General features: G+C 49.5%; 2 protein-coding genes and 1 long non-coding RNA gene across 3 annotated transcripts in view; 2 read left to right on the top strand and 1 right to left on the bottom strand.

Moving 5' to 3' along the window:
- The first annotated feature begins 39 nt into the window (after positions 1–39).
- Positions 40–2,505, top strand: MFSD3 (major facilitator superfamily domain containing 3). Its single transcript, XM_027857589.1, has 5 exons — positions 40–769; positions 1,284–1,431; positions 1,518–1,630; positions 1,781–1,890; positions 2,215–2,505. Exons 1-5 carry the CDS (start codon positions 85–87, stop codon positions 2,386–2,388), a joined length of 1,230 nt encoding a protein of 409 aa, XP_027713390.1. The 5' UTR covers positions 40–84; the 3' UTR covers positions 2,389–2,505.
- Positions 2,475–23,637, bottom strand: part of RECQL4 (RecQ like helicase 4) — a 37,029-nt gene continuing 15,866 nt past the window's right edge. The window contains 20 exon segments of the mRNA XM_027857590.1: positions 2,475–2,797; positions 3,048–3,156; positions 3,920–4,085; positions 4,309–4,489; positions 4,785–4,951; positions 5,376–5,505; positions 7,150–7,375; positions 7,578–7,709; positions 7,955–8,217; positions 9,286–9,448; positions 15,476–15,658; positions 15,859–16,047; positions 16,322–16,405; positions 17,376–17,512; positions 17,972–18,064; positions 19,872–20,003; positions 20,466–20,603; positions 22,139–22,265; positions 22,496–22,595; positions 22,759–23,534. Coding sequence (XP_027713391.1) covers positions 2,670–2,797; positions 3,048–3,156; positions 3,920–4,085; positions 4,309–4,489; positions 4,785–4,951; positions 5,376–5,505; positions 7,150–7,375; positions 7,578–7,709; positions 7,955–8,217; positions 9,286–9,448; positions 15,476–15,658; positions 15,859–16,047; positions 16,322–16,405; positions 17,376–17,512; positions 17,972–18,064; positions 19,872–20,003; positions 20,466–20,603; positions 22,139–22,265; positions 22,496–22,595; positions 22,759–23,534 — 3,624 coding nt within the window. The 3' untranslated portion in view covers positions 2,475–2,669.
- LOC114039749 lies at positions 3,454–4,881 on the top strand. Its single transcript, XR_003568698.1, has 4 exons — positions 3,454–3,492; positions 3,855–4,007; positions 4,419–4,521; positions 4,794–4,881. It is a non-coding gene; the product is annotated as an uncharacterized LOC114039749 (long non-coding RNA).

The following is a 23,637-nucleotide window of genomic DNA, read 5'->3' as shown; positions in this document are numbered from 1 at the left end:
CCCTGTCCACCCCCCAGCAGGCTCCCCTGGGGGCAGACCGAGACCCTGACCGTGCCCGTGACCCCTGACCCGCGGTGACCTCCGATGGGCGGCAGGCTGGCGCTGCTGGGCTTGCTGTACCTGGTGCAGGGCCTGCCCCACGGGCTGCAGGCGGGGCTGCTGCCCCTGCTGCTGCTGCGCTCGCATGGGCTGTCGCTGACCCGCGTGGGGCTGACCCGCGCCCTGCACGCGCCCTGGCTGCTCAAAGTGGCCTGGGCCCCGCTGGTGGACCGGCGCGGCTCCCCGCAGGCCTGGCTGGCCCTGAGCACCGCGGCGCTGGGGCTGCTGTGCTCGCTACTGGCGGCGCTGCCTCCCGGCTCGGGGCCCGGCTCGTCGGGGCTGCCGGCCGGGGCCGCGGCGCTGCTGCTGCTGCTCAACGCAGGGGCCGCGGCGCAGGACGTGGCGTTGGACGGGCTGGCCGTGCGGCTGCTGGCCCCTGCCGAGCTGGGCCCGGGCAACACCGTGCAGGTGGTGGCCTACAAGCTGGGGGCCGCCCTGGCCGGCGGGGGGCTCCTGGCCGTCAGCCCCGACCTCACGTGGGGGTCCCTGTTTCTGGGGCTGGCCACGGTCTATGGGCTGGCCGCCGCCCTGGCCTGGGGGGCCCCTGCCCTGCAGCTCCCACCCCTGCGGGCCCAGGAGAGTCAGGGCCACCCCCCTCGTGGCTGGCGAGCCCTCCTGGCTGTGCCGGGGACCCCGTGGACCGCTGGCTTTGTCCTTCTCTACAAGTTAGGTGAGTGTCAGGCTCTCAGCCCTGGCCTGGACGACTCCTGTGGGCCTCAGTTTCCCCATTCATAAAGGGGGCAGAGTTTGGTTGGGGAAAAGCCTGGTTCAGCCCCTCATTTGCTGTGTGACCAGGCAGTTTCCTTCCTATCTGTGAACCTTGGTTTCCCTCTGAAATGGGGGTATGACTGCGTGGTCTTTAAAAGCTTTTCCAGGCCTGACTGGACTACCAGTTTTGAGATCCCCCTTATCCAGAGAGAAGCCTGATGTGATGAAGAGCACTGGATTTGGTGTCAGGGGCCCAGAGCTTGAATCCTGGCCCTGCCACTAAGCAGCTGTGGGCCCCTGGAACAATCACTTCCCTGGGCCTCCTTTGTAAGATAAGGGAGTTGACTTCTGGTCTTTTGCAATCCTAACTGCTATGAGATCCTGTAGCAGTGAGGGAAAGGTTCCTGGAGGAGGGCGGAGGCCTGAGATTCCTTGCTCAGCTGTGCCATCATGTCCTACCTCTGTCCCATGCCCAGGTGAACAGGGTGCCATCAGCCTGTTCCCTCTCTTTCTGCTGGACCAGGGTGTGTCAGCTGCAGAAGTGGGGCTGTGGAATGGGATGGTGGCTATGGGTTTCTCCATCGCTGGTTCTTCCCTGGGTGGTGTTCTTCTTGCCAAGCACAGGTGAGAAGAGCAGGCTAGAGGTGAGGGATGAAGGGGAGGTTGGGTCAAGGCTGACCTCACTGAGCCCCGCCTCCACCTCTGCCTAGGCAGCCCCTGCCTCTCCTGAAGCCCCTCCTGCAGCTGCGCATTGGGGCCCTGGCCTTCCAGATGGCTCTGCTCTCCTGCTTGCCTAGCTCCAGTCTGGGGGGCCTCTTAAAAGGTGAGGAAGAACAGAGGGACTGAACAGAGGCAGAGATGCTGCAGAAAGGGACTGGGCTATGGGTGGTGGGGTCACTCAGGGCAGACTTTGGGGAGGCACTGAAGGATGGAAGGGGACTGTCAGTTGGCACTGACCCTTCATCCTCCTTAGGGGCTGCCTTGGTGAGCCTTGTCCCCCAGCACTTTCTGAGTGGAACTGTGACCACCCTCACCTTTGCTCTTATGATACACTGCAGCCAGCGAGCACATGGCTCCATCCAGGTACTGGGTGTGTGTGGGAGGTGATATTCTTGGGTCCCCTGGACTGACTTGGCCTTTTAAGGTACAGGCTCCTTTAAATGGAGATGAGGCTGCTCCTTGCCCAAGATGACAAAGGCCTCAAGTGAATGGCAGCTACCACTCCCCACAAAGGGCAGAACAACTCACCCTGGGAAGCCTTTATATTCTGGGACCCTTGCAGTGCCCAAGGGAGCCCTGCTGATGTGGGAAGGGGAGCTGCATGTTAGGAATGGTGGTAGTTAGGGGAAATGGTGGTGCATTGTGGGCCTTGGGGTCCCTTTAGGCTCTGTCCTCTGCTCTCCCCAGTCCACTCACTACAGCTTTCTGGCCACATTGGAGCTGCTGGGGAAGTTGCTGCTGACCACAGGGGCTGGAGCCCTGGCAGATGGGCTGGGCCTGGGGCTGTGCTTCACACTCTTCCTTGCCCTCTCTCTGGTAGCCCTGCTCTATCTGGACTTGGCTCCCAGTAGCCTGGGTTGAACAAGGAAAGGAAATGAAGGGAACACTCCCTCATCCCCTGCTTCTCACACCCCAGACTGGGGCTGGGACCTGGGACCTGTTTTCAGTATCAATAAAAACAAATCCATGGGCTTTTTATTTCTTGCTTCGAGGATTGTCCTTTCTCCTCTTAGACAGTGAATGGTAGTTGGGGCTTGTGTCCATTCCAGTACCACATGCCTCTTTCCTAGCAGACGGGCCAACACTTTTCCTCGATGAGGATGGCAGCAACTGTCTGATGGGAATGATGGGATGAGGCCCTTTCAGGCTTGCTTCCAGGCAAGAATCTCTCTTGTGGCTAGGCAGAGGAGGCTGGGGAAGCTCACGTGTAGGTATTTCCTCCAGAATCGCCGGTCCTGCCCATACACCTCTGCTGGGTAACAGGGGCTTCCTGTGGACATGAGATGGGGCACAGTGGCATGAGACCCAGGACCAAGGAGCTTATTACCACCCTATCACATTGGGAATGGAAATGGTCCCATCCGGGCTGATGTCCCCTGTGGACCCAGAGAAAGTGAGAACTCCTCTCAGAGGAGCTGGGGCTAAGAACAGCCCCTTGGACATTAAGTTGGGTCCTAGTGATGGGGAATGACAAGAAGGCAAACAGGCATTATTATGAGGGCAGGAGGCCCAGCTCTCACCAATGCCATGGAAGATCCTGGCAACAGCTCTGCCTGAGAACTTCTCCTCCTGCCGGATGGATAGCAAATGGCGAATGTCAGAGCAGATGGAACTCTCCCAGTCCTGGAGCTACATGCACAGGAAGGTAAATAGAGAGGAGGAGTTAGGCCAGGCTGACAGGGCTTCACATCCCCTCCCACCAGACAGCCAGAAGACTCAGGGCTCTAGGCAAGTGGGCCTGAACAAATAATGGATAGAATCTTAAAGAGCAATTTCCAGCTTAATTGTGACGTAAGACCCCCTTGTCGTTCAGTCATTTCAGACATGTCTGATTCTTTGTGATCCCATTTGGGGTATTCTTGGGAGAGAGACTGGAGTGATTTGTCATTTCCTTCTCCAGCCCATTTTACAGATGAAGAACTGAGGCAAATAGGGTTAAGTGACTTGCCCAAGCTCTCACAGCTAGTAAGTATCTGAGGCCAAATTTGAACTGGGAGATGAGTCTTTCTGACTTCAGGCTTGGCTCTCTATCCACTGCACCACCTACCTGCCCACTTACTGCCCCTTCCCCCTCCCCAATTTACTGATTCTCAGTAGGCATTCTCTGGTCAGACTGGTCTCATGTCATCTCCCACTCATAAATCATGCTTATTCCTGCTTCTGCACCTTCTAAGATTCAGAGTTTCATGCCTGTCTTCCATAAAGACCCTCTGACCGTCTTTCTTCCAGGAGTACACACATTTCAAACTTTGTAAGTAGGTAAGTCACGTTTTTCCCACTACCCTGGGGCCTCCTTGAGAAGGCCCATCATTTTCTGTCTCCCACAGTGCAGCCAAGCCTAGGTTCTTTTCCAAGGGAGTGGCCATAGACTCTGGAGATTAGTGACACTCACTCTGGCCTGACCAAAGTCATGGTCCTGCTCGGTGTCTTCCCTGAATGGACCCTCAAAAAGTGCTGGTGTCCCCTCCTCAAAGTAACGGGTGAGCAGGATCTTCAGTTGTTCACTCCTTTCTTCATCTGCATGCTCCATGCAGGGCCCACAGTTGGGGAATGCCACCCTAAGAAGCAGGGCAGGACACATGCCAAATAAAACAGTCCCAGGGCTTCTAAGTGATGGGCACAGACACCCCACCTGCCTGTATGGGGTTCTAACCCCACCTACTTGAGGCCCAGCCCCCATAAAGTGCATTGAAGAGGTAGGACTCTGACACTCCTTCCAGTCTCTTTCAGAAGAGGCGGGGGGCCAACACTGCCTTCAGGCCCTGGCCCCTAATTTCTCACCTTTGGAAGGCCTGGAAGGTGGCCCGTAACTGGGCCAGAGCTCCCCTTTCTCGGGCTTGGATACGCTGGTGCAGAAAGTCACAGATTTCATCCTGCTCAATGGCTGTCAGGTCCCCTGGGGACTGCATGTGGAATGACAGGTCCCTGAACTCCACCAGGACCCCTGTACGACGAGGAGCTCCTACATCAAGGGAAGGCACATGGCTCGCTCAGGTAACCTGGGAATGGCCTACTCTTAATCCTAACTGCCCAAGGGTCCTGTACCAGACACAGCCCATTCCTCCTGTTCCCGTTCCCCGCAAGAGGCCCCTGTCACCAAGTCTTTTTCCATGTGGAATGTAACTATCTAGGGAAAAGGGAGCTTCATTTGAAGACTCATCCACATCTGAGGTCTGAAAGGGTGAACAGAGAAGAGGCCAAGCTATAGGGGGGGAGGCAGGGTACGTATAGGGGAAGAGCTCACATATAGCCCTTACCCTTTCCAGGAGCCGCCTCCCATTGCAGCTGGTTCAGTGTCCGCCGCACAAGAGCTGCGTCGCAGCCCATGGAGTCAGCCAGCTCTATGACATTGAAATCCAGGGAGCTCCTGCCTTTGGCCTTGGCTGCCTGCTGTCGAGCGAGGCCCACAGCCACGGGGGGACACCTGCCGTGGGGCAAGAGGGAGAAAGAGGCTTGCCTTGGCTCTTTGGCCCCTAAAATGACCATTCTTTTTTTTTTTGGCTAGGCAGTGGGGTTAAGTGACTTGCCCAGGGTCACACAGCTAGTAAGTGTTATGTGTCTGAGGCTGGATTTGAACTCAGGTCCTCCTGACTCCAGGGCCAGTGCTCTATCCACTTCGCCACCTAGCTGCCCCTAAAATAACCATTTCTGAACTTACCACTACCACCTATAAAAAAAGGCACCTGCCCTGGTCCTCTCGGTGATGCCAAACAGATCTTAGTTATACCTTTATTCAATGGCATCCTCCCACCCAAAGTCAATAGTGTGAGGCTGAATCTCAAGCCAGAGGCAGCTGCAATTCAGAGCCATCCAGCTCTTGTGGGATATTGGTCACATGATCTCCTTACCTCTTGGCCAAGGCCTGGAGCTGCAGGGGCCCACCGTAGCATTTCAAATGGCAAGCGGCGAAGGTTGGGGCCAGCAGCTTCAGCCAGTTTCTAGGGTGCAGCTCCAGATAGCAGAGCAGCGTCTCAATGGCTGGCAAAGTACAAAAAGGGAAGCAGCTGTGAAAGGAGAGACCTTGAGCCCAGGTCTTGCCGTTTCCCATAGGCTATTGACAGAGATAGGGTCTGTTTTTGGTTCTTCTGTCTCTGACTGGCGGCCAGTTTCATGGGGAGGAAGGAAGAAAGAGGCCAAAGCAGCATAAGACAAAGGTTGATCAATGTGGATGCTACTTGCGTCACTGGAGGCAAATCCCCTACCTCTCTGGGCCAATTTCCTCAATTCTTCTATTCTCATGTGCAAAATGAGGGGTTAAATTTCCAGTCTCCTCTATTAGATCTCCCCGCAGGTCATGCCAACTAACTGCGGGTGCCCACAAGACTCCTCTTATACTTATTTTCCTTGGTGACCTCATCAGCCCCCTCAGATTCAGTTGTCTCTATGCCGATGCTCTCTGATCTACATATCCAGCCTTAACTTCCATCTTCAATGCCATTGGACATCTCAAACTGGATGCCTCGTGCACATCTTAAATGCCACATGGCCAAAACCCCTTTATCTTTCTTCCCAAATTCCTCCCTCTTCCTACTGTTCCTATCTTGGTGGGACTATCCAGGGTGCCAGCATCCTCCCAGTTACCTGCCTTGCAACCTGGGTTCCTCCTCAACTCCTCCCTCTCGCTTTCCCTATCCAACCTGTTGCCAGATGCTGTCAGTTCCACCTTTATAACATGTCTTCTCCCTGCTCTGACACCACCACCACCCAGATGCAAGCCCTCATCACCTCACATCTGGACTCTTGCTGGTTGGCCTCCCTGCCTCAAGTCTCTCATCTTCATCTCCATTCTGCCGTCAGGCGGCACAGGTCTGACCTTGTCACCTTCCCTATTCGGCAGAATCCAGTTACTTCTGGGATCACATATAAAATCTTCTATCTTCCTAACCCGGCCTCCTCTTCCCTTTCCACTCTTCTCATGCCTTACCACCCCCATACAGTGGGGTGATCCAGTGACACTGGCCTCCTTGCAATTCTTCACACACGACACTTCACGTTCTCCACGTCCACTTTCACTGGCTGTCCCCCATGCCTGGAATTCTCTGTCTTTCCCTCCCTGGCTTCCTTCACGTCCCAGATTAAATCCCACTTTCTATGAGAAGTCTTTCCTGATTCCCCTTAATACTAGTTGCCTTCTTTCTGTTGATTATCTCTAATTTATCCAGAATATATCTTGTTTGCACATTGTTTGTACATGGTCTCCCCCATTAGTCTGTCGAGTTTCCTGACAGTGGAGATTTATTTTTTTTTGCCTTTGGTTGTATCCCCTGTGCTTAGCACAGGGCCTGACTCATAGTCAGTGCTTAATCGATGCTTGTTGACTTGACTGGATGGCCTTTAAAGTCTTTTCCAGGTCTAAACTCTATGATCATCTGAAATGAGTGACATAGGGAGAAGAACACTGTTCTGGAGGACAGTACGCTGGGGCATTTGAGTCCTGTTTCTGACGGTAACCACGGGTGAGTCACTTCACTTTCCCAAGCTTCCAGATTCTCATCTGTAACACTTGTATTACTTTTAATAGGGTTGAAAGAACCACAGAAATAGGAGATGATTGTTCATAATAACCAAGGGAAACCAGGACCAGGGCTTGTCTGTCCAGGAGACAGAATTTCAGGGTCTTACCCTCCTCACGCATGTCCAGAGCCTCTACCATTTGCTGAACAGACAGGGCGCGCTCATGGCCTGGGCAGGCTCTGTCTACGCTGGCAGGAACCTCACTTTCCTCCTGCAGACCAGCACTCTGCATCCCCTCTCCTCCTGAGTTGGGCACTTCCTGCATCTCTTGCCTATGGTGAGTAGAGCTCTTCTCCAGGGCCTCCAGCATCTCCCCACTGCTCACCTCAGCCTTCTGCGGGAAGACACCTCCCCACCCCAACAAAGTCAGGAGGGCTCCCCAAGTGAAGATCCTTACCCATAGGACGATAAGACACGGAGAACCAAGGGACTGAAGAAGCACCGGTGTTAACCCCCTAGGCCCCACCCCACAAGGATCCCTCGTGTTCCCAAAGGCTCAGCTGGGAAAGAGATGGGACACGGATCCTCAAACCCACCAGCACTTGCAGCTTTTGGAGAAGCTTTGAACAGGTGCATGGGGCAAACACCCTATGCACCAGTTTCTTGAGAGTCAGGTAGTCTACAGTGTCAGCATAGATGTGCCTGCGCAGTTCTCGAAGGTCGTCTCCCTGTAGCGAGGAGGAGAGTGGGTCAGGCAACCGTCTTCCCAAATGTTCTTACTGAAGAGGAGTCAAGGAATGCTCAACATCGTGAATCATAAAGTAGTGCAAGTGGGTCATGGAGCAGGGCTCAGGTACAGGGACTTCAAAGGGGATCTTGTCACTACCATGCCTCTCAAGGCCTATGTGGAACCGAGGGGAAGTACTGAAGGCCATAAACAAAGCCTGGAGGGGGCCAGGCACTGAGGACTGACCTGGGGCTGCAGGAAGAGGTGGCAGTGGGCAGGCAGCCCATCCCGCCCAGCCCGCCCAATCTCCTGCACGTAGCTCTCAATGCTTCCAGGGAGCCCATGGTGCAGCACAGCTCGTACATCTGGCCGGTCCAGCCCCATCCCAAATGCCACCGTGGCTACCACCACTCGCAGCCGGCCCTGCATGAAGGCCCGCTGTACCCGCCGACGCTCCGAGGCTGACAGGCCCGCGTGATATGCCTCTGCCACAGCCTCTGGCAGCCGCCCTGCAAAAAGGAACAGGGACACTGGGAGGCTGGTTTATTAATAACAAATCACATGCACAAAGAATTGCGATGATGAGTAATCACAGTATTTACACAGCACTTTGGTGCAAACAGCATTATTTACATTTGACACAGGAGGACACATACTTGGAGAGAATCCTGGAGTCTCAGAATCTGGAGACCATCTAGTAGAGACTCCTCATTTAAGAAAGGTAGAAGCTGGTGACAGAGAAGTGAGGGGGCTCCTCTACAGTCGCACAGCTGGTAGTGTTCAGAGCTGGAATTCAAACTCTGGCCTTCTGGTTCCAGGGTCAAGGCTCCTTACAAGGTCACACACTTCCTGTGCTGAAACTCAGACTCAGGTGCTCTGGTGCCTCTTTCCACTACATTACAGTGCCTAGAGGCCAGAGCAGGGAAGAAGGATTCCTAGGGGAGCCGAAGCAGGATCAGAATCCCTGCTTTGTGGCAAAGGCAGCTTTGGGAAGGGAGCTCCCCTTCCCCAACAGGAGTGTGTTTGGGCTTTGGCCTGAAGCTCTGGTTCCGACATAGGGAAGAATGCTTTGGAGGTCTAGGGGTCAGACCAGGACATGGGGAGCTAGGGCCTTGGGACTCTTCTCACCTTGGCTGAGCCTATATACTTGGCTTTTTCTCTTGGGGGAAGGGCTAGGGCTAGGACTAGAACCAACCAAGGCTGGTGGGAATGGAGTATTTTCCCCATTCTTGACTTTATTAGGCAAGTTATCTCACTTATCTGGGCTTTGGTTAACTGATATGTCAAGTGAGGATGTTAGACCAGGTAGCTGGTGATGCAGGGGAGAGAGAGCACAGGGCCTGTTGGGAAGACCCGAGTTTGAATCCTGCTTCAGACATTAATTTGCTGTGTGACATTGGACAAGTCACTTAACCTTTTTCTACCTCAGTTTCCTAGATTATAAAATGGGGATAATAAAAGCACCCACCTCCCAGGGTTGTTGTAAGGACCAAATGAAATTTGTTAAGTGCTTTGCAAACTTTGTGGCATTGTCATTATCATTGGTTCATCAGGCCCCACTTCCCTTGAAGCCTTACCTCTGGATCCTGGGGATTCTTCAGAACATTCTAGGTGCTGAGACTTCTGAAGACAAGTCCTGATCAGTGCAGCCACATGTACTGTCTCATCTCTCTGGTTGCAATACACAAAGATGGAGCCTAGAACTCTAAACGGTTGTCCCTATAGCAGGGTCACAAGGGCCTGTGTAAAGAAAGGACTTTTTTCTTAGAGCTGATGGGAATTATAACTAGGTATAACCTGGGGAAGCACATTAAAAACTTCATTTTTCTCTTTTTTTTTTAAAGTTTTTTTTTTTAGTTTTCAGCCTTCACTTTTATAAGATTTTGAGTTCCAAATTTCCCCCTCCCCAAGATGGCATGCAGTCTGATATAGGTTATGCATGTACAATCATATTAAACATTTCCACATTAGTCATGTTGTGAAAGAAGAATCAACAAAAGAGAGAAACCGTGAGAAAGAAAAAGCCAAAAAAAAAAAGAAAGAAAGAAAGAAAATAGTATGCTTCGATCTGCATTCAGACTCCATAGTTCTTTCTCTGGATGTGGATAGCATTTTCCAGCATGAGTCTTTTGGAATTGTCTTAGATCATTGTATTGCTGAGAAGAGCTTAGTCTATCATAGTTGCTCCTCAAACAATGGTCCTTATTACAGTGTACAATGTTGTCCTGGTGCTGCTCAGTTCACTCAGCATCAGTTCATGTAAGAAAAACCTCCTTTTTAATTTCTCTAGAAATATTATGAAACTATACTTCTCCAGGCTAAAACTTTTTTTCTTTTTTTTTTACATTTCAAAGATTTTTTTTTTTAAAGGCAATTGGGGTTAAGTGACTTGCCCAGGGTCACACAGCTAGAAACTGTCAAGTGTTTGGTCTGAGGCTGGATTTGAACTCAGGTCCTCGTGACTTCAGGGCCAGTGCTCTATCCACTGCACCACCTAAATGCCGTGAATATTTATTATACTATTATCCCTGCTGAAATTTTACTTTCCTCCCTTACCCATCTCAACCATGTAATTAACCCAACACTCTCCTACTTTTGAATCCCTTGCTGACTTGTCCCATCACTGCTCATCCCTTTTCAAGCCCTAACCCTGCATTACTCCCATCATCTCCATCTTCATCTCTCCTTCATGGGCTGCTGGATGGAGCTGGAGGAATCACAATTGAGTTGCCTGGGTGCACCATAAATTTCCGTTTTCTAGCTTTAAGTAGGCACTCCCTGCAAGGCACTCCTTTTATTGTTCTGGATGAGACTCCCTATCTCACTCTCCATAGAAATTATTCCAAACCTCCTCTCTTCAAACCTCCCACACCTTTCCCTCCCTCCCACACTCTCACTTGAGCTGGCCTCTTACTGTCAAATGTCCTCTTATGTAATGTCCTGTCACATGGCCTCTTGTGAAAAGTCAAGCCATGTGACAGGACCTCCTATCAAGAGCCCTTGACATCTATCAACCCCCACTCCCTTCTCTACATGTACCCTTCACCCCATCTCATTTCTTCGTTCTTCATCATTCCAATAAGCTGCCCCTTCAATCTTACCTCTAATGTTCAACTTCTATCTACTAGTTCCTTCCCTACTACCTTCAGACATGCCTGACTCTCCACCCTCAAAAAGACTTTCATTAGATCCTGTCATCCCCTTAAGCTAGTTTCCTGCATCTGATCTCCTTTTCTCAGCCAAGTTCCTAAAGAAAGCTGTCTATACCCATTGCTTCCTCTTGCTCTCACTCTCTCCCTAACTCTGCAATCTGATTTCCAACCTCATCACTCAAGTGGAACTGCTCTTCCAAGTCATCCGGAGTCTCTTAATTGTCAAAGCAGAGGATTTGTTCCCAGTCTTCATACTTCTATATCTCTCTCTTCATTTGATATTAACAGCTTTCTCCTCCTGGCTGTTCTCTTTGGTGCCACTGTTCTCTTGTTTCTCGTCTAACCTGTCTGACCACTCTATCCTCATCTCCTCTGCTGGCTTATCATCCATATCACACCCCAAGCTCTATGCTGGATTATCTAATCCTCTCTCAAAATTCTCTCTTCACCATCTCATTTCAACCAGAACTTTTTTTTAAAATTAATTTATTTTTAGTTTTCAACATTCACTTCCATAAAATTTTGAGTTCCAAATTTTCTCCCATCTCTCCCTTCCGTCTACCCCAAGACAGCATGCAGTCTGATATAGGCTCTACATATACATTCATATTGAACTTGCTTTCACATTAATCATGTTGTAAAGAAGAATTAGAGCCAATGGAAAAACCCTGAGAAAAGAAACAAACAAAAAAGAGATATCAAATAATGTGCTTTGATCTGCAATCAGACTCCATAGTTCTTTTTCTGGATGTGGATGTCATTTTCCATCATGAGACCTTTGGAGTTGTCTTAGATCCTTGCATTGCTGAGAGGAGATGAGTCTGTCAAAATTAGTATTTGCACATTGTGGCTGTTACTGCAGTCAGAACTGTCATGGATTTAACTTCCATCCCTACACAAATGACTCCCAGAACCCTCTCCCTAGAGTCCCAGGCCTGCATCAACAACTGCCTGTTAAGACATTTCACACTAGCTATCCCATGGGCATCTTAAATTCACCATATTCAAAACAAACTCATTTTCTTTCCCCCTAAACACAACCCTCTTGCAAACTTCTGTTAAGGCCTCCACCAAGCTTCCATCATCCCAGTTTTGTGACCTTGTTATCAGTCTTAAATTCTTCCTTTCCCTTATCCAAAATACCAGGTGGTTCTCAAATCTTACTATTTCTATCTCCACACAATCTCTTGCATCCAACCATTTCTTATTCACATAGCCACCACCTTAGTTCAGGCCCTCATCACTTTTCCACTACTGCAATGGCCTCCTAATTGATCTCTCTGCCTCCAGCCTCTTCCCATTCCAATCCATCCTCCACAAAGCTGCCAAAGTGATTTTTACTTAAACACAGATCTAACCATGTTAATCTCCTATTCAATAAACTCATTGCCTTTAGCATAAACTAGAAATTTCTCTGTCATTTAAAGTTCTTTGCAACCTGGCCCCAACCCATTTTTTTTTAGGGTTGCAATAATTTATTTTTTTAAATTAATTTATTTTGGTTTATCAACAATTACTTCCATATGCTTTTGAGTTTAAAATTTTTCTCCCCCTCCCTACTACCCTCCCCAAGATGGCACACAATCTGATATAGGCTATACATATACATTCTTATTAAACATTTTCACATTAGTGATATTATAAGTAAGAATTAGAACCAATAGGAGGAACCACCAGAAAGAGGAATCAAAACTCAATGGAAGAAAAAAAAATAGCAAATAGTGTCCTCCGATCTGCATTCAAACTCCATAGTTCTTTCTTTGGATGTAGCCAACCCATTTTTTTGAGCTTCACACATTCACACTTCTGCATTCTGAGATCTAGTCAAATTGTTTTTCTCTCTTCTTCACACATGACATCCCATCTCCCTTCTCCATGCCTTTGCACTAGCCATCCCACACTCCCAGAATGCCATTCCTTCCCATCTCCACTTCAGAGAATGTCTCAGTTCCTTCAGACTTGGCTCAAGTAACATTTTCAACATGAAGCCTTACATATGTATATGTTGCTTATTTTTTTTATCCTTTTATACCAGCATCTAGCACATTTTTGTCCCTGTTACCTGTAGTGTTTATCATGGTGCATTGCACATTGTAGGTGCTTAATAAGTGCTGGTTAGTTGACTGATTAGTGGATCATACCCAACCAGGAAGAGCATCCATCAAGGAACGGGATCTAGGACCTGTCTGGAGAGGGAAGGGGCTCCCTCACTCAGGCAGAACACTCCATGCTTCTGCTGCACTTAGAGGCACTTAATCCACCACAGTCAGTACATAGTGTTGTGTTTTCAGGGAGGTTGGTAGGCTACCTGAGATTTTGAAGTATTTGCCAGAAGTGGAGAAACTGGATGGAGCCTGTGAAAAGCTGAAGATGGAAGAGTGGTTTCAAAAAGATGGCCTGCCAAGTTGTTTCTCCTGTCCAGAAACAAGCAGGGGAAGCCAGGAATGTGCCTTGAACAGTGCTTTCTTGTGAATTACAAAGATGCCTGTGGATGAGTGGATTGTAGCTAATGGCCAATCTGTTCTTTGGACAGATATAAGAATGCAGTAGCTGTGAGGGCTTGGATTTCTAATTTTTGTGATCACTGTTTTGGGAGCTGCATTTGAAAAATTCCTGACTGTGGGCAAGGCAGAGAAATGCCATGTGCTGGATAAATGGCCAGTCTTAAAGTTTCATTTGCCAGTACAAGAAGCAATAGGGATAAGACTTCAGAGGCACACAAAACTGATCATGCCTAATCACTAGCCAAAGAGAAGCTCTTTGTTAGTGAAGGCAGGGAGCTGAGCTTCACAGATTAGGTTTATGAAGAACAAAGGATCATTATGGAGAGCCGGTGTGCTGCATGGTAAAAAAAAAAAAAAAGGTCCTGGAGTCAAGATACTAGTCATGTGACATCCGGAAGGTTAATTCCTCTCTGAGTGTCCATATCCTTTTTGAAATGGGGATGGTTCCACTGCTAAGCACACACCCCAAGGAGGTCCCACATACATCAAAAAAATTCACAGCAGCCTTTTTTGTGGTAGCAAAGAATTGGAAACAAAGTAGGTGGCCACTGGGGAATGAATGGCTAAACAAACAAAATATATGTTATTGCTGTGCCCTAAGAAATGAATATGAACAATTTAGGGAAGCAAGGAGGACTCAGGTGAACTGGTGCAAAGTGAAATAAGAAAAAAAAGAAAAGAAAAAAAAGAGGAAAAAAAATGAAACAAGAAGATACAAGCAGACAATATACACAATGATGACAATGGTGCAAATAGAAAGAAAAATAAAAGAGACAGAAAACTGTGGAATTTGAACAATCAGGCTTGGCCCTGGAAGACAGTTGAGAAAAATGCATCTCCCTCCTGTAATTGCACAGGTGGGGGACTATGGGTCTGGAACATTGCACACAGAGCTGATGTACTAGCTAGTTTTGCTGAATTGTGTTTTTTCTTTCTTTTAAAATCTCTGATACAAGGGATGACTTGCTAGGTAGGGAAGGAGGAGAAATACATTTTGAAACAAATGTGATATAAAAACAAAAGACATCAATAAAAATAAGAAAAATAAAAGAAGAAAATCTTTAAAAAAAAACAGAATAAGATCGTGATAACACTACTTGACGGGCAGGGTTGCTGTAAGGAAAGAGCTCTTTAAACTGTAAAGCATTACAGGAATGATAGTTATTGTGTGGGGTTGAGCAACTCCCTTGGTTTTCAGAGGAGAAATAAATGAAAAGATAACCCTTCATTCACAGATGTTAAGAATTTTATGTTGGCACAAGCTCAGAGAATGTTAGAGCTGGAAGGGACCTCACAGAACCAGCTTTTGGGATGTTGTCAAGATGAGTTAGAACTAAAAGCAACTTTTTGTGGTGGCAAAGAACTGGAAACGGAGAGGATGCCCATCAATTGGAGAATGGCAGAACAAGCTGTGGCATATGAATGCAATGGAATACTACTGTGCTATAAGAAATGATGAGGAAGTGGAATTCAGAAAAACCTGGAAAGACTTATATGAACTGCTGCTGAGTGAAGTGAGCAGAACCAGGAGAACATTGTACACAGTAACAGCCACATTGAATGGTGATCAACTATGTTAGACTTAGCTCTTCTCAGCAATACGATGATCCAAAACAATTCCAAAAGATTTGTGATGGAAAATGTTATCCACATCCAGACAAAGAACTATGGAGTCTGAATGCAGATGGAAGAATATTATTTTCTCTCTCTTTTTTCTTTCTCATGGTTTTTCCTTTTCGTTGTGATTCTTCTTTCACAACATGATTGATGTGGAAATATGTTTAACATGACTGTACATGTATAACCTATATCAGATTACTTGCTATCTTGGGATGGGGAGGAGGGGGGGAAGGAGAAAAATTTGGAACTTAAAATCTTACAAAACTGAATGTTGAAAACTGTCTTTACATGTAAGTGGAAAAAATAAAATACTATTAGGTGTAAAAAAAAAAAAAAAGAAGTAAAAGCAAACTCTAGTCAGGTCCTGGAATTTCTGTTCAGGCTCCTTTCCCACTAGAGCAGCAGGTTTCCTTACAGCCTGGATTAGGGAACCAACTCTATCCAACCTAACCCTGTCTTTTGCCTTCAGGAGAAGCATGGTAGGATCCTACCTGGTCCTTGTCTCTATCCAGGGAGACTGAGAGCTGTAGATTGGGGGGGATGGTGGCCAAGTGTGTCCCAAAGATGGCTTCCTCTGGGATTCCCAGGTGCTGGCCCACATCCCTGGCAGTGGTGCGGGTGGCAGTGGCTGTGAGGCCCAGGAAACAACGCACACCCAAACACTCTCGCAACACCTGGCAAAGGAAAAGTGGCCAAGATCCAGAGGTAAGCTGAATAATTCTAACCCTATCTTCAAAGAGCCCAGCCGTGGGTTGTAGGGTCACATCTTTGTATTAGCTTCTCAGGGGGAACCTCAATTTTTCCTTGTAATTTCACACCCCCTCCCTTCTAGTTGCCTCTTTCACCCTCCACTCACCACTGCCCAGGGCCTCACCTTACAAAGCCGGAGATAGCAGGGCCGGAAATTGTGGGCCCACTGGGAAAGGCAGTGAGCCTCATCAATGCAGGCAAATGCCACAGGGGGCAGCCGGGCTGCAGGTGGCAGGCAGCTGAAGCCTCCGGCCCCAGTCCCAACCACTGCCTCCGGGGACAACAGCAGCACCTGCGCCCTGCCAGTCATCACCTGCAAGGGGCCCCATCCCGGTCACTCAATCAGACAGACAGACATTTACTGCATGCTTTTTCTCCCAGAGTCCTCCCCTATAAGGCCAGCCTTCCCATGTAGGATTTTAGAGCCTGAGTGAGGCAGAGGCTACACGGTCTGCAGGGTTCAGGGACCTGGATGGGAGCTGGGGTGCCAATGACTCCCAGGGTTTCCTTCTTTGGCCAGGTTCGGTCTGGGGCAGCCTGGGAAGGTAGCAGCAGCACCTTCTTTTTCCACCTCCCAGATTACTGACCTTCTCCATGGCTGTCTCCCTTTGCTTCCTGGTCATGTTGGAGTGCACACAGACAGCTTTCAGCCCCAGGGGTAGTCCTGACACCTGTTGGGTTCACAAGCTCTCACTGGCATAGAGTTCAGTGAGGAGCCTGCTTCACTCCTACCCTAGGGAAACCCAGAGAAGCAGGGACAGAGCCAAAAGCTCCTGGTCTTGTACAGCTCAGTGCTCTGCTCAGAACTCCTGGCCAAGACTTAGATCAAGGATGCTAACATAAGATGCCCAAAGACTCTGGATGGCGAAACACTTCAGTGACTTGATGCCTCCCAGCTCTGCTCTGGGCCATGATGGGGAAGGAAAGGAAATAAAAGCACATCTGCCCAAGAAGCTTGCTATCTGGGTGAGGCAGATAAGAGGGTATGTGCATAGACACATGCTTACACACAGAAAAATGTGTGGACGTGAGTGATGAAAAAATGACAAGTGGAGGCCCTCCACACTAGGGGCACACAGACAGAGAAGCAGGCATCAGGAGAGGCCTGTAAAGGATGGGCCTTGAGCCGGCTTTTAAAGCAGGTGAGGGGCATAAACTGGCCAGATCCAGGGAACCGTGGGAATAGCACCAACTCCTTGAGAAGTGCTCCCCAGAAGGGAGGACCTATGATTGAATCCTTTGTGACATCCATAGTTAATGGATAGCAAGTAAATGAAGAGCTGTACAAGAAGTTGTCAGACAGAGGAGAACCCCGGCACGGTGTCTAGGGACAAAGGAGGAAGATTCCAAGAAGTAGGTGGTTCGTCGGCCAAGTGGAGAGACTGTAGTCTCTTTGGAGGCTACCTTTGTTGAGTGGCAGCTCTGCAGGGTGCCTTAGGCCAGTGGTTCCAGGGCAACAAGAATCGGGACCAGGCAGGGAGCAGAGAGAAATACAGGGAGTTAAAGAACACAGAAGCTTCCCGGATCCTGAAGCCCTCTGGGCAGCCCCTTAAGGACACAAATATCAGCAAGTTTGGTGGGGGTGTCTGGCTCTGGGGTCCTCCCACCCCAGGGATGAGCAATTTAGTGTTTATGGCTCACCTGATCATCCATGAGTGATACGAGGGGTGACACAACCAGTGTAATGCAGCAGCTGCGTTGGGCATAGAGGAAGGCTGGGAGCTGATAGCACAGGGACTTCCCCATGCCAGTGGGCAGCACTACCAGGGTGGACAGGCCTGGGAGAGACCACAAGAACCCGTCTCCTGAGAGAAAGGGAAGCAACAGCCCCCAGGCACCTTTCCTACTGAGGCAGCCGCAACCAATTATCTCTAATGCCCCATCACAAAGAAGTCACAGCTGAGACCATGTCCTGTTTTCAGGATCCCTCAGTGCCAGCTCGGGGCCTGGCCCCTTTCAGACCTATAAACTGGACAGCTAGGCCTAGGGAGCTTCCTTGAGGGCCCACGGCTGCCTCATCCCAATTCACCCCTCAGGCCTCTGTGTTTATGGAGAAAGCAGCAGAATGAGGGATCAGGCATGGGACCCAGTCCCAACGCCCTCCTTGATCACTAAAACTGAAGGATATGATTCTAGAGGGATAGGAGCCTGTGGGCCTGTCTCAGCTCTGGAGCTCCTTGGTTCCAAGGAAGGGGTTGCCTGGCACCATGGAGATTGTCCTGTTGAGAAGTGCTCACCGCAGAGAATTCGCATGATGGCAGTCTCTTGGCCAGGGCGGAAGGCGTGATGACCAAACTGCGTCAGAGTCTCGAACACCTCTGATGGGGTCTCTGCAAGAAACACAACATCGGCAGGGCTCAGAGAGAAGAAAAAGAGTTCCTGCCCTCCAGAAGCTTACATTCTAGAAGGGTCGACAGCACACACACAGATAAACAAAAAGAGCACCGAGCAGACATCTGCTACCCTTTGAGGGGAAAGCACTAGCTGCTGGGGCCCAGGAAAGGCTTCCAGCAGAAGGGGCCACTTGAGTTGAGCCTCTTATAGGAAACAGATTCAAAGACACAGGGGTGAGGGATGAAAGTGTTCCAGGTGTGGGGGCTGTGCAAAGGCATGAAGACATGAGATGGAATATTGTGTGTGTGGGAGAACAAGGCCAGTGTGGCTGGACAAGAGGGGGAATGGAAGGCAATCATGTGTAAGAAGGCTGGAAAGGTAGGGTGGGACTAGCTTTTGAGAAGCTTTTAAATCCAAACAGAGAATTTTCTATTTGACCCTAGTGGTAACAGAAAGCCACTGGAGTTTACTGAGAGGGTGGGTAGGTGATGAGGGCATGGTCAGAGCTGTGTTTTAGGAAAATCATTTTGGCAGCTGGATGGAGCAGAGACAGGAAGACCAATAATCCTGAGGTAATTAGGGCTTAAACAGGTATGAGAGTCCAGAGAAAAGGGAGAGATATAAAGCAACAAGGTTTGATACAATACCTGGGGTGAGGAAGAGTGACGAAATGAGGATGACACCATTAGGAAGGGGGTGGGCCTAAGGAGGAGATAAGGAGTTCTGTTTGGAACATGTTAGGTTTGAGATGCTTCTGGGAAATCTATTTTGAAATGTCTAGTAAGCAGGTGGTGACGAGGGATTGAAGATTAGGAGACCAGGGCTGCATACATCAGTCTAGGAATCATCCAAATGCAGTTATAACTGAACCCATGAGAGATCACCAAAGGAGGCAGAATAGAGAGCAAAGAGAAGGGATCCCAGGATCTGGGGGGGGGGGTACAGCGGGGTAGAGCTAGGTGGCATGACATAAGTGATGATCCAGCAAAAGACTGTGACATCCTACAATTTAGAGGTCACGAGTAACTTTAGAGAGAACAGTTCTGGCCAGGCGATGAGGTCAAAGCCAGACTGCAGAGGGTTCAGAAGACAATGAAAGGGAAGGAAGGGGAAACAAGGAGTGTGGAAAACTTTTTCAAGGAGTTGGGCTACAAAAGAGAAGGGAGATACAGGCTGATGGCTAAGGGGATGATAGGATCTAGTGAGGGATTTTTCAGGCTGCGGAAGATAGGTCTGCTTCCCCCAAAGTGATTTACTGCAAGGAGCCCCCGATTTGGAGTCTTGGGTTTGAATCTAAGCTCCTTCAATTACTAACCATGTGGTTCTAGGTAAATCACTTCACCTTCATAAGTCTCAGGTTTTCTCATTCATAAAATGGGGTTAAGGATCCTTGCCCCTGCCTACAACAGGAAGTTGTTAATAAAAACACTTACATAGTGACTTAAGGTTTGCAAAGCACTTCACAAATATCTCATTTATCCTCACAACAGCTCTGGGATGTACATGCTGTTATTATTTCCATTTTAGAGATGAAGAAACTGAGGCAGACAGAGATTAAGTAACTCACCTAGTCACAGAACTACAAAGTGTCTCAGGATGGATTTGAATGTAGCGCACACAATCCATGGCGCCACCTAGTGGCCTCAGTGGTTGTGACAACCAAGTGAAATTGAGTGTTCATAAAAGTTCTTGCAAGTGTACGGTGCTGGGCAGAGGCCCTGGATGGAACGCAGCCGCTATCCCAGGCTTGTGGCCCCTGCAGATCTGCTCTACTCTGTGTCCCACAAGCTCCACACATCTCACCTGCCACCTGCCCGGAGGGACCCAAGCCATACAGTGGCTCCACCGCAGGGGGACGAACAGGAGGTTCAGACACTGGCCACCTTGGAGGGACCAGCTGTTCAGGCTGAGACGGCTTGCTCTGCTCATCACTCCCTGGGACAAAGGAAAGCACGAGAAAGACCCCTTCAAACATAGAACAAGCCACCTTTGGGCTGCAAGCCGACACTAAAAGCCAGGGTTATCCTTTTAAGGAAAGAGCACAGACACAGAGCAGACCCTGCCCACAATCCCCAGAGCCCAGGATGTCCCATGGGGGGAGGGGGCACTAAGAGAGGACACCTTCCCCCACTCCTCCCCTTAGGCTGAGAGCCCTCATAGCTTGGAATGTCCCCTTAGAGAAAGGACAGGTCAAAGGGCAGGGAATGAGCACATTAGTTCCCACCTCTGGCCAGTGGATCCCCACAACCCTGGATCCCTCACAGAGTAGGGACGAAGGAGACACAGACCCAGACCGTCTGCTCACTACGTGAATGTTGCTCTTGAAGCCTCTTCTGTTCTGTCTCCACCCCCACCCCTGCCCTGCCCGCCCAGCTCCAGGTATCACACACAGCTCACCAGAGACCTTGCAGGAGGTAGTACTGACTCTCTGTGCCACCTCCTCCAGTGTGGGAAGGGGAGGCTCCTCCTCATTCTCCTCCTGCTCTTCAAGAGCCTTACTGCCCCCCTCCTTGGGAGGCTGGTGAGAGGTGAGAGCTGTGGGGGAAGGAACTATCTGCAGCGTTTCACTCACCTTCCCTCTGGCTCCCCCCACCCCCATCCTCTAACACTATGGTCTACAAACTTTTCTGACTGTGCACCCCTGCCAATAAAAAATATTTTGAGCAGAAACCCTCAATGTACTTATGACAAATAGACACATGTATATTATGCAATTTACTCTGTTCTGCCCAAAACAGAAATGGAGGCAGAGGGGCATGGGGCCTTTACTCACGGTCACTGTCCCCAAAGGCAAAGCCTGCCCTCTTGAGGCACCTGCCACAGCCACGAGGTGAGGTGGGATAGAAGGCAGGCAGGCAGGACAGCATGAGGGGAGAAATGATCCTACTGCACCCATGCAGCTGCTATTGTGTGGGCCTGGACAAGCAGTTAGATTGTAACTGCCCGGGCAGGTATGGGAAGGATTTAGAAGATGCACAGATGTGTGTGTGTGTGTACATACACACACGCACACAACAGGTGAAGGATAGGTATGACTGTATGAGAGACGCTGACTGCGGCAGGGAGGGCAAGATTCAGTTGATCTTCCCAACTCTTGGTTGATACACCATGGAGTTGGGTCACTGATACCATTTTGAAGACAACTGATCTGATGACACAAACCCAAGGCTTGTGCCTCCTCCTGAAAATTTCCCCAGGTAGGAAGAGGTCAGGATAAGCCACAGGGGCAGGGGTTCCTATCACTGAGGCACTGCCAGAGGAAGAGGGAGGTGGTGCCTTCTCTTTGGTACAAGGTCTGCATGCCAAGACTAGTGTACAGTCATGTACTAATCACCAGCCTTTCATGTTCCCTAAATGAACTAGACTGTAAAGTCCCTGAGAGAAGGAATTATGTCTTATGCTTGTCGTCCTCGTCCCTTTTACCCCAGTAACTAACACAGTTATAAGGCAATATGGCATCCAAAGTAAAATGAACTCGGAAATACGAGGCCTAGGTTTAAGTCCTGGATTCCTCATTTACTAGCTGTGTGACCACTGGCAAGCCATCTCTCTGAACCTCAGAGGGTTGTTTTATTTGTAAAACAGAAAAATAATCCTTGCACTATCTGCCTCACAGGCTAATTTTAAGAAAAGCAGTCTCAATGTGAAAATATGTTTAATATGAATGCATAAGTAGAGCCTCTATCAGATTGCATGCTGTCTTGGGGATGAGAAAGGAAAGGGAAGGGGAGAAAATTTAAAACTCAGAATCTTATGGAAGTGAATGTTGAAAACTAAAAATAAATAAATTAAAAAGAAAAGAAAAGAAAAGCAGTCTCTAACCACAGAAATGGGAATTATTACCATTATAGAAAACGCATTCAACAAGCACTTGCTGAATGGAACTGAAATTACACAGTCAGTCCCGCCCCTGCCCAGCCTCACAGGGGCCAGCACATGGGCTTCCTTCACAAAGGGCCTCTGTCCCTGGACAGAAGAAAGGACAGGATCCGGTGCGTAATATAGCTATTCCAGAACAGAATTTAACCAGGTCTGGCAGAGGTACCCCCTGCTAGCATGTGAGGCCTTACCTCTTCCGGGGCACTGTGAAGCCCAGTGCCCAGCACCCCCACACCTGAAGCAGGATTCTTTCCCCCGATCTCTGGGCCAGCCACCCCCAAACTGCTCGCCTTTCATCTGCCATTTCTTCTTGCATATCTGTTGGTGAGAAGACACGAGGGAGGTAAATCTGAGGCTCAGGCCTGTCATCACGCCAATGCCTCTGGAACATAATTATTTCTGGGGCACACAAGGGTCTTGATCTCCCATGAGATGGCCTGGTACCCTTTTTATCTCTAGCCTCTGTGGGAAACCTGCTTCTCTATGTGGGCCTGAGCTGAGGTTGGTGGGTTACACAGGGTCAGACAGAGAGGTCAGGGGCCACTCACCTGCTTACGGAGGAGGTTACCCCGTAGACCAAAGCCCCTAACATAACATTTCTTCTTTAAGTTGAGACGTACAAAGTTACCGTTGGCCTTGGAGAATGTCCTGAAAGAGACCCAAAGTGGAGGGACCCAGAGGTCCTGCCGCCTGTGTGACACAGGCTCTAAATCAATCTTAGCAAACCCTGCTGCCTGCTGAACCCTAGGCCCTGAGACAGAGTGACCGGTGGTCTGAAGTCTGTCTTCCCAACCTGACCCGTGGGCAGTACCTGGGGGCTCTGGACCTGATGACAGTCTTGGCCCTCTTCTCCACAACCATTTCTCCCAGAAGGTCCTCCTCAGGGATCTCCAGAGCCGCCACTCTCCCAGACTCCTTGCTGTGCTCCCCATCAGACTCGGGTACAGGCTCACCCATGAGCCTCGTCTTCTCAGTGCCAGTTTTCTGATGCTTTGGGGTTCTATCTTGGCTCCCATCCCTTTGTCTCTTCCGAGTGGGATTTCTTTGCAATGCTCTGACCTTACTCAATGAAGGGGCCTTTTCTTTCCCAGGAAGGCTGTCACAGAGTAGCCTTGTTTCCAGCATCTCAGACAGTGGAGAATCACTGAAACTGTCACCCTTAGGGACTGATTTCAGGTCGCTCTCAGCAGGGTGCTGGGACTCTATGCTCTTTTCCTGTTCTGGACAAGGATTTTGGGTCTCCATTGGTGAGCTCAGAGGACTGGAAGGCAAGCTGGAGTGTTCTATCTTTCCTAGTTTCTCTCTCGCCTCAACCTGGCACCTTTGCAACCAGCCAGGATCCAGGGAGCTCAGCCTCTGGCCCAGGGTGTGTTGTAATTGCTTCATCTTTCCAGGCTGGGGAATTGTCCTTGGTCCATAACCCCAGGGAGGTATGGAGGGCTTAAGCATGGCAGTGTCTCCTTCACAGGGATTGGGTATGACTTCTGTTGCGGCAGAAGGAACCGACAAATGAGATTTGGGCGAGGGGCACTTCTTTAGCTGCTGTCTGCGTGGAAGCCGAGGTATCTGGCCTGAGGATGGTCCTGCCTGTGAAGGGGAGCAACTACTGTTTCCTTTTCATACCCAAAAAGGAACAGCCCTTTGATTTCATAACGAAACCAACACCAACCCTTTCAGCCGTCTGCATGAC

Source organism: Vombatus ursinus, unplaced genomic scaffold, assembly GCF_900497805.2.
Source record: "Vombatus ursinus unplaced genomic scaffold, bare-nosed wombat genome assembly UNPS02012319.1, whole genome shotgun sequence".
NCBI lineage: Eukaryota > Metazoa > Chordata > Mammalia > Diprotodontia > Vombatidae > Vombatus > Vombatus ursinus.
Note: the sequence above shows the minus strand (reverse complement) of the source record. Positions and strands in the feature narration are given on the sequence as shown.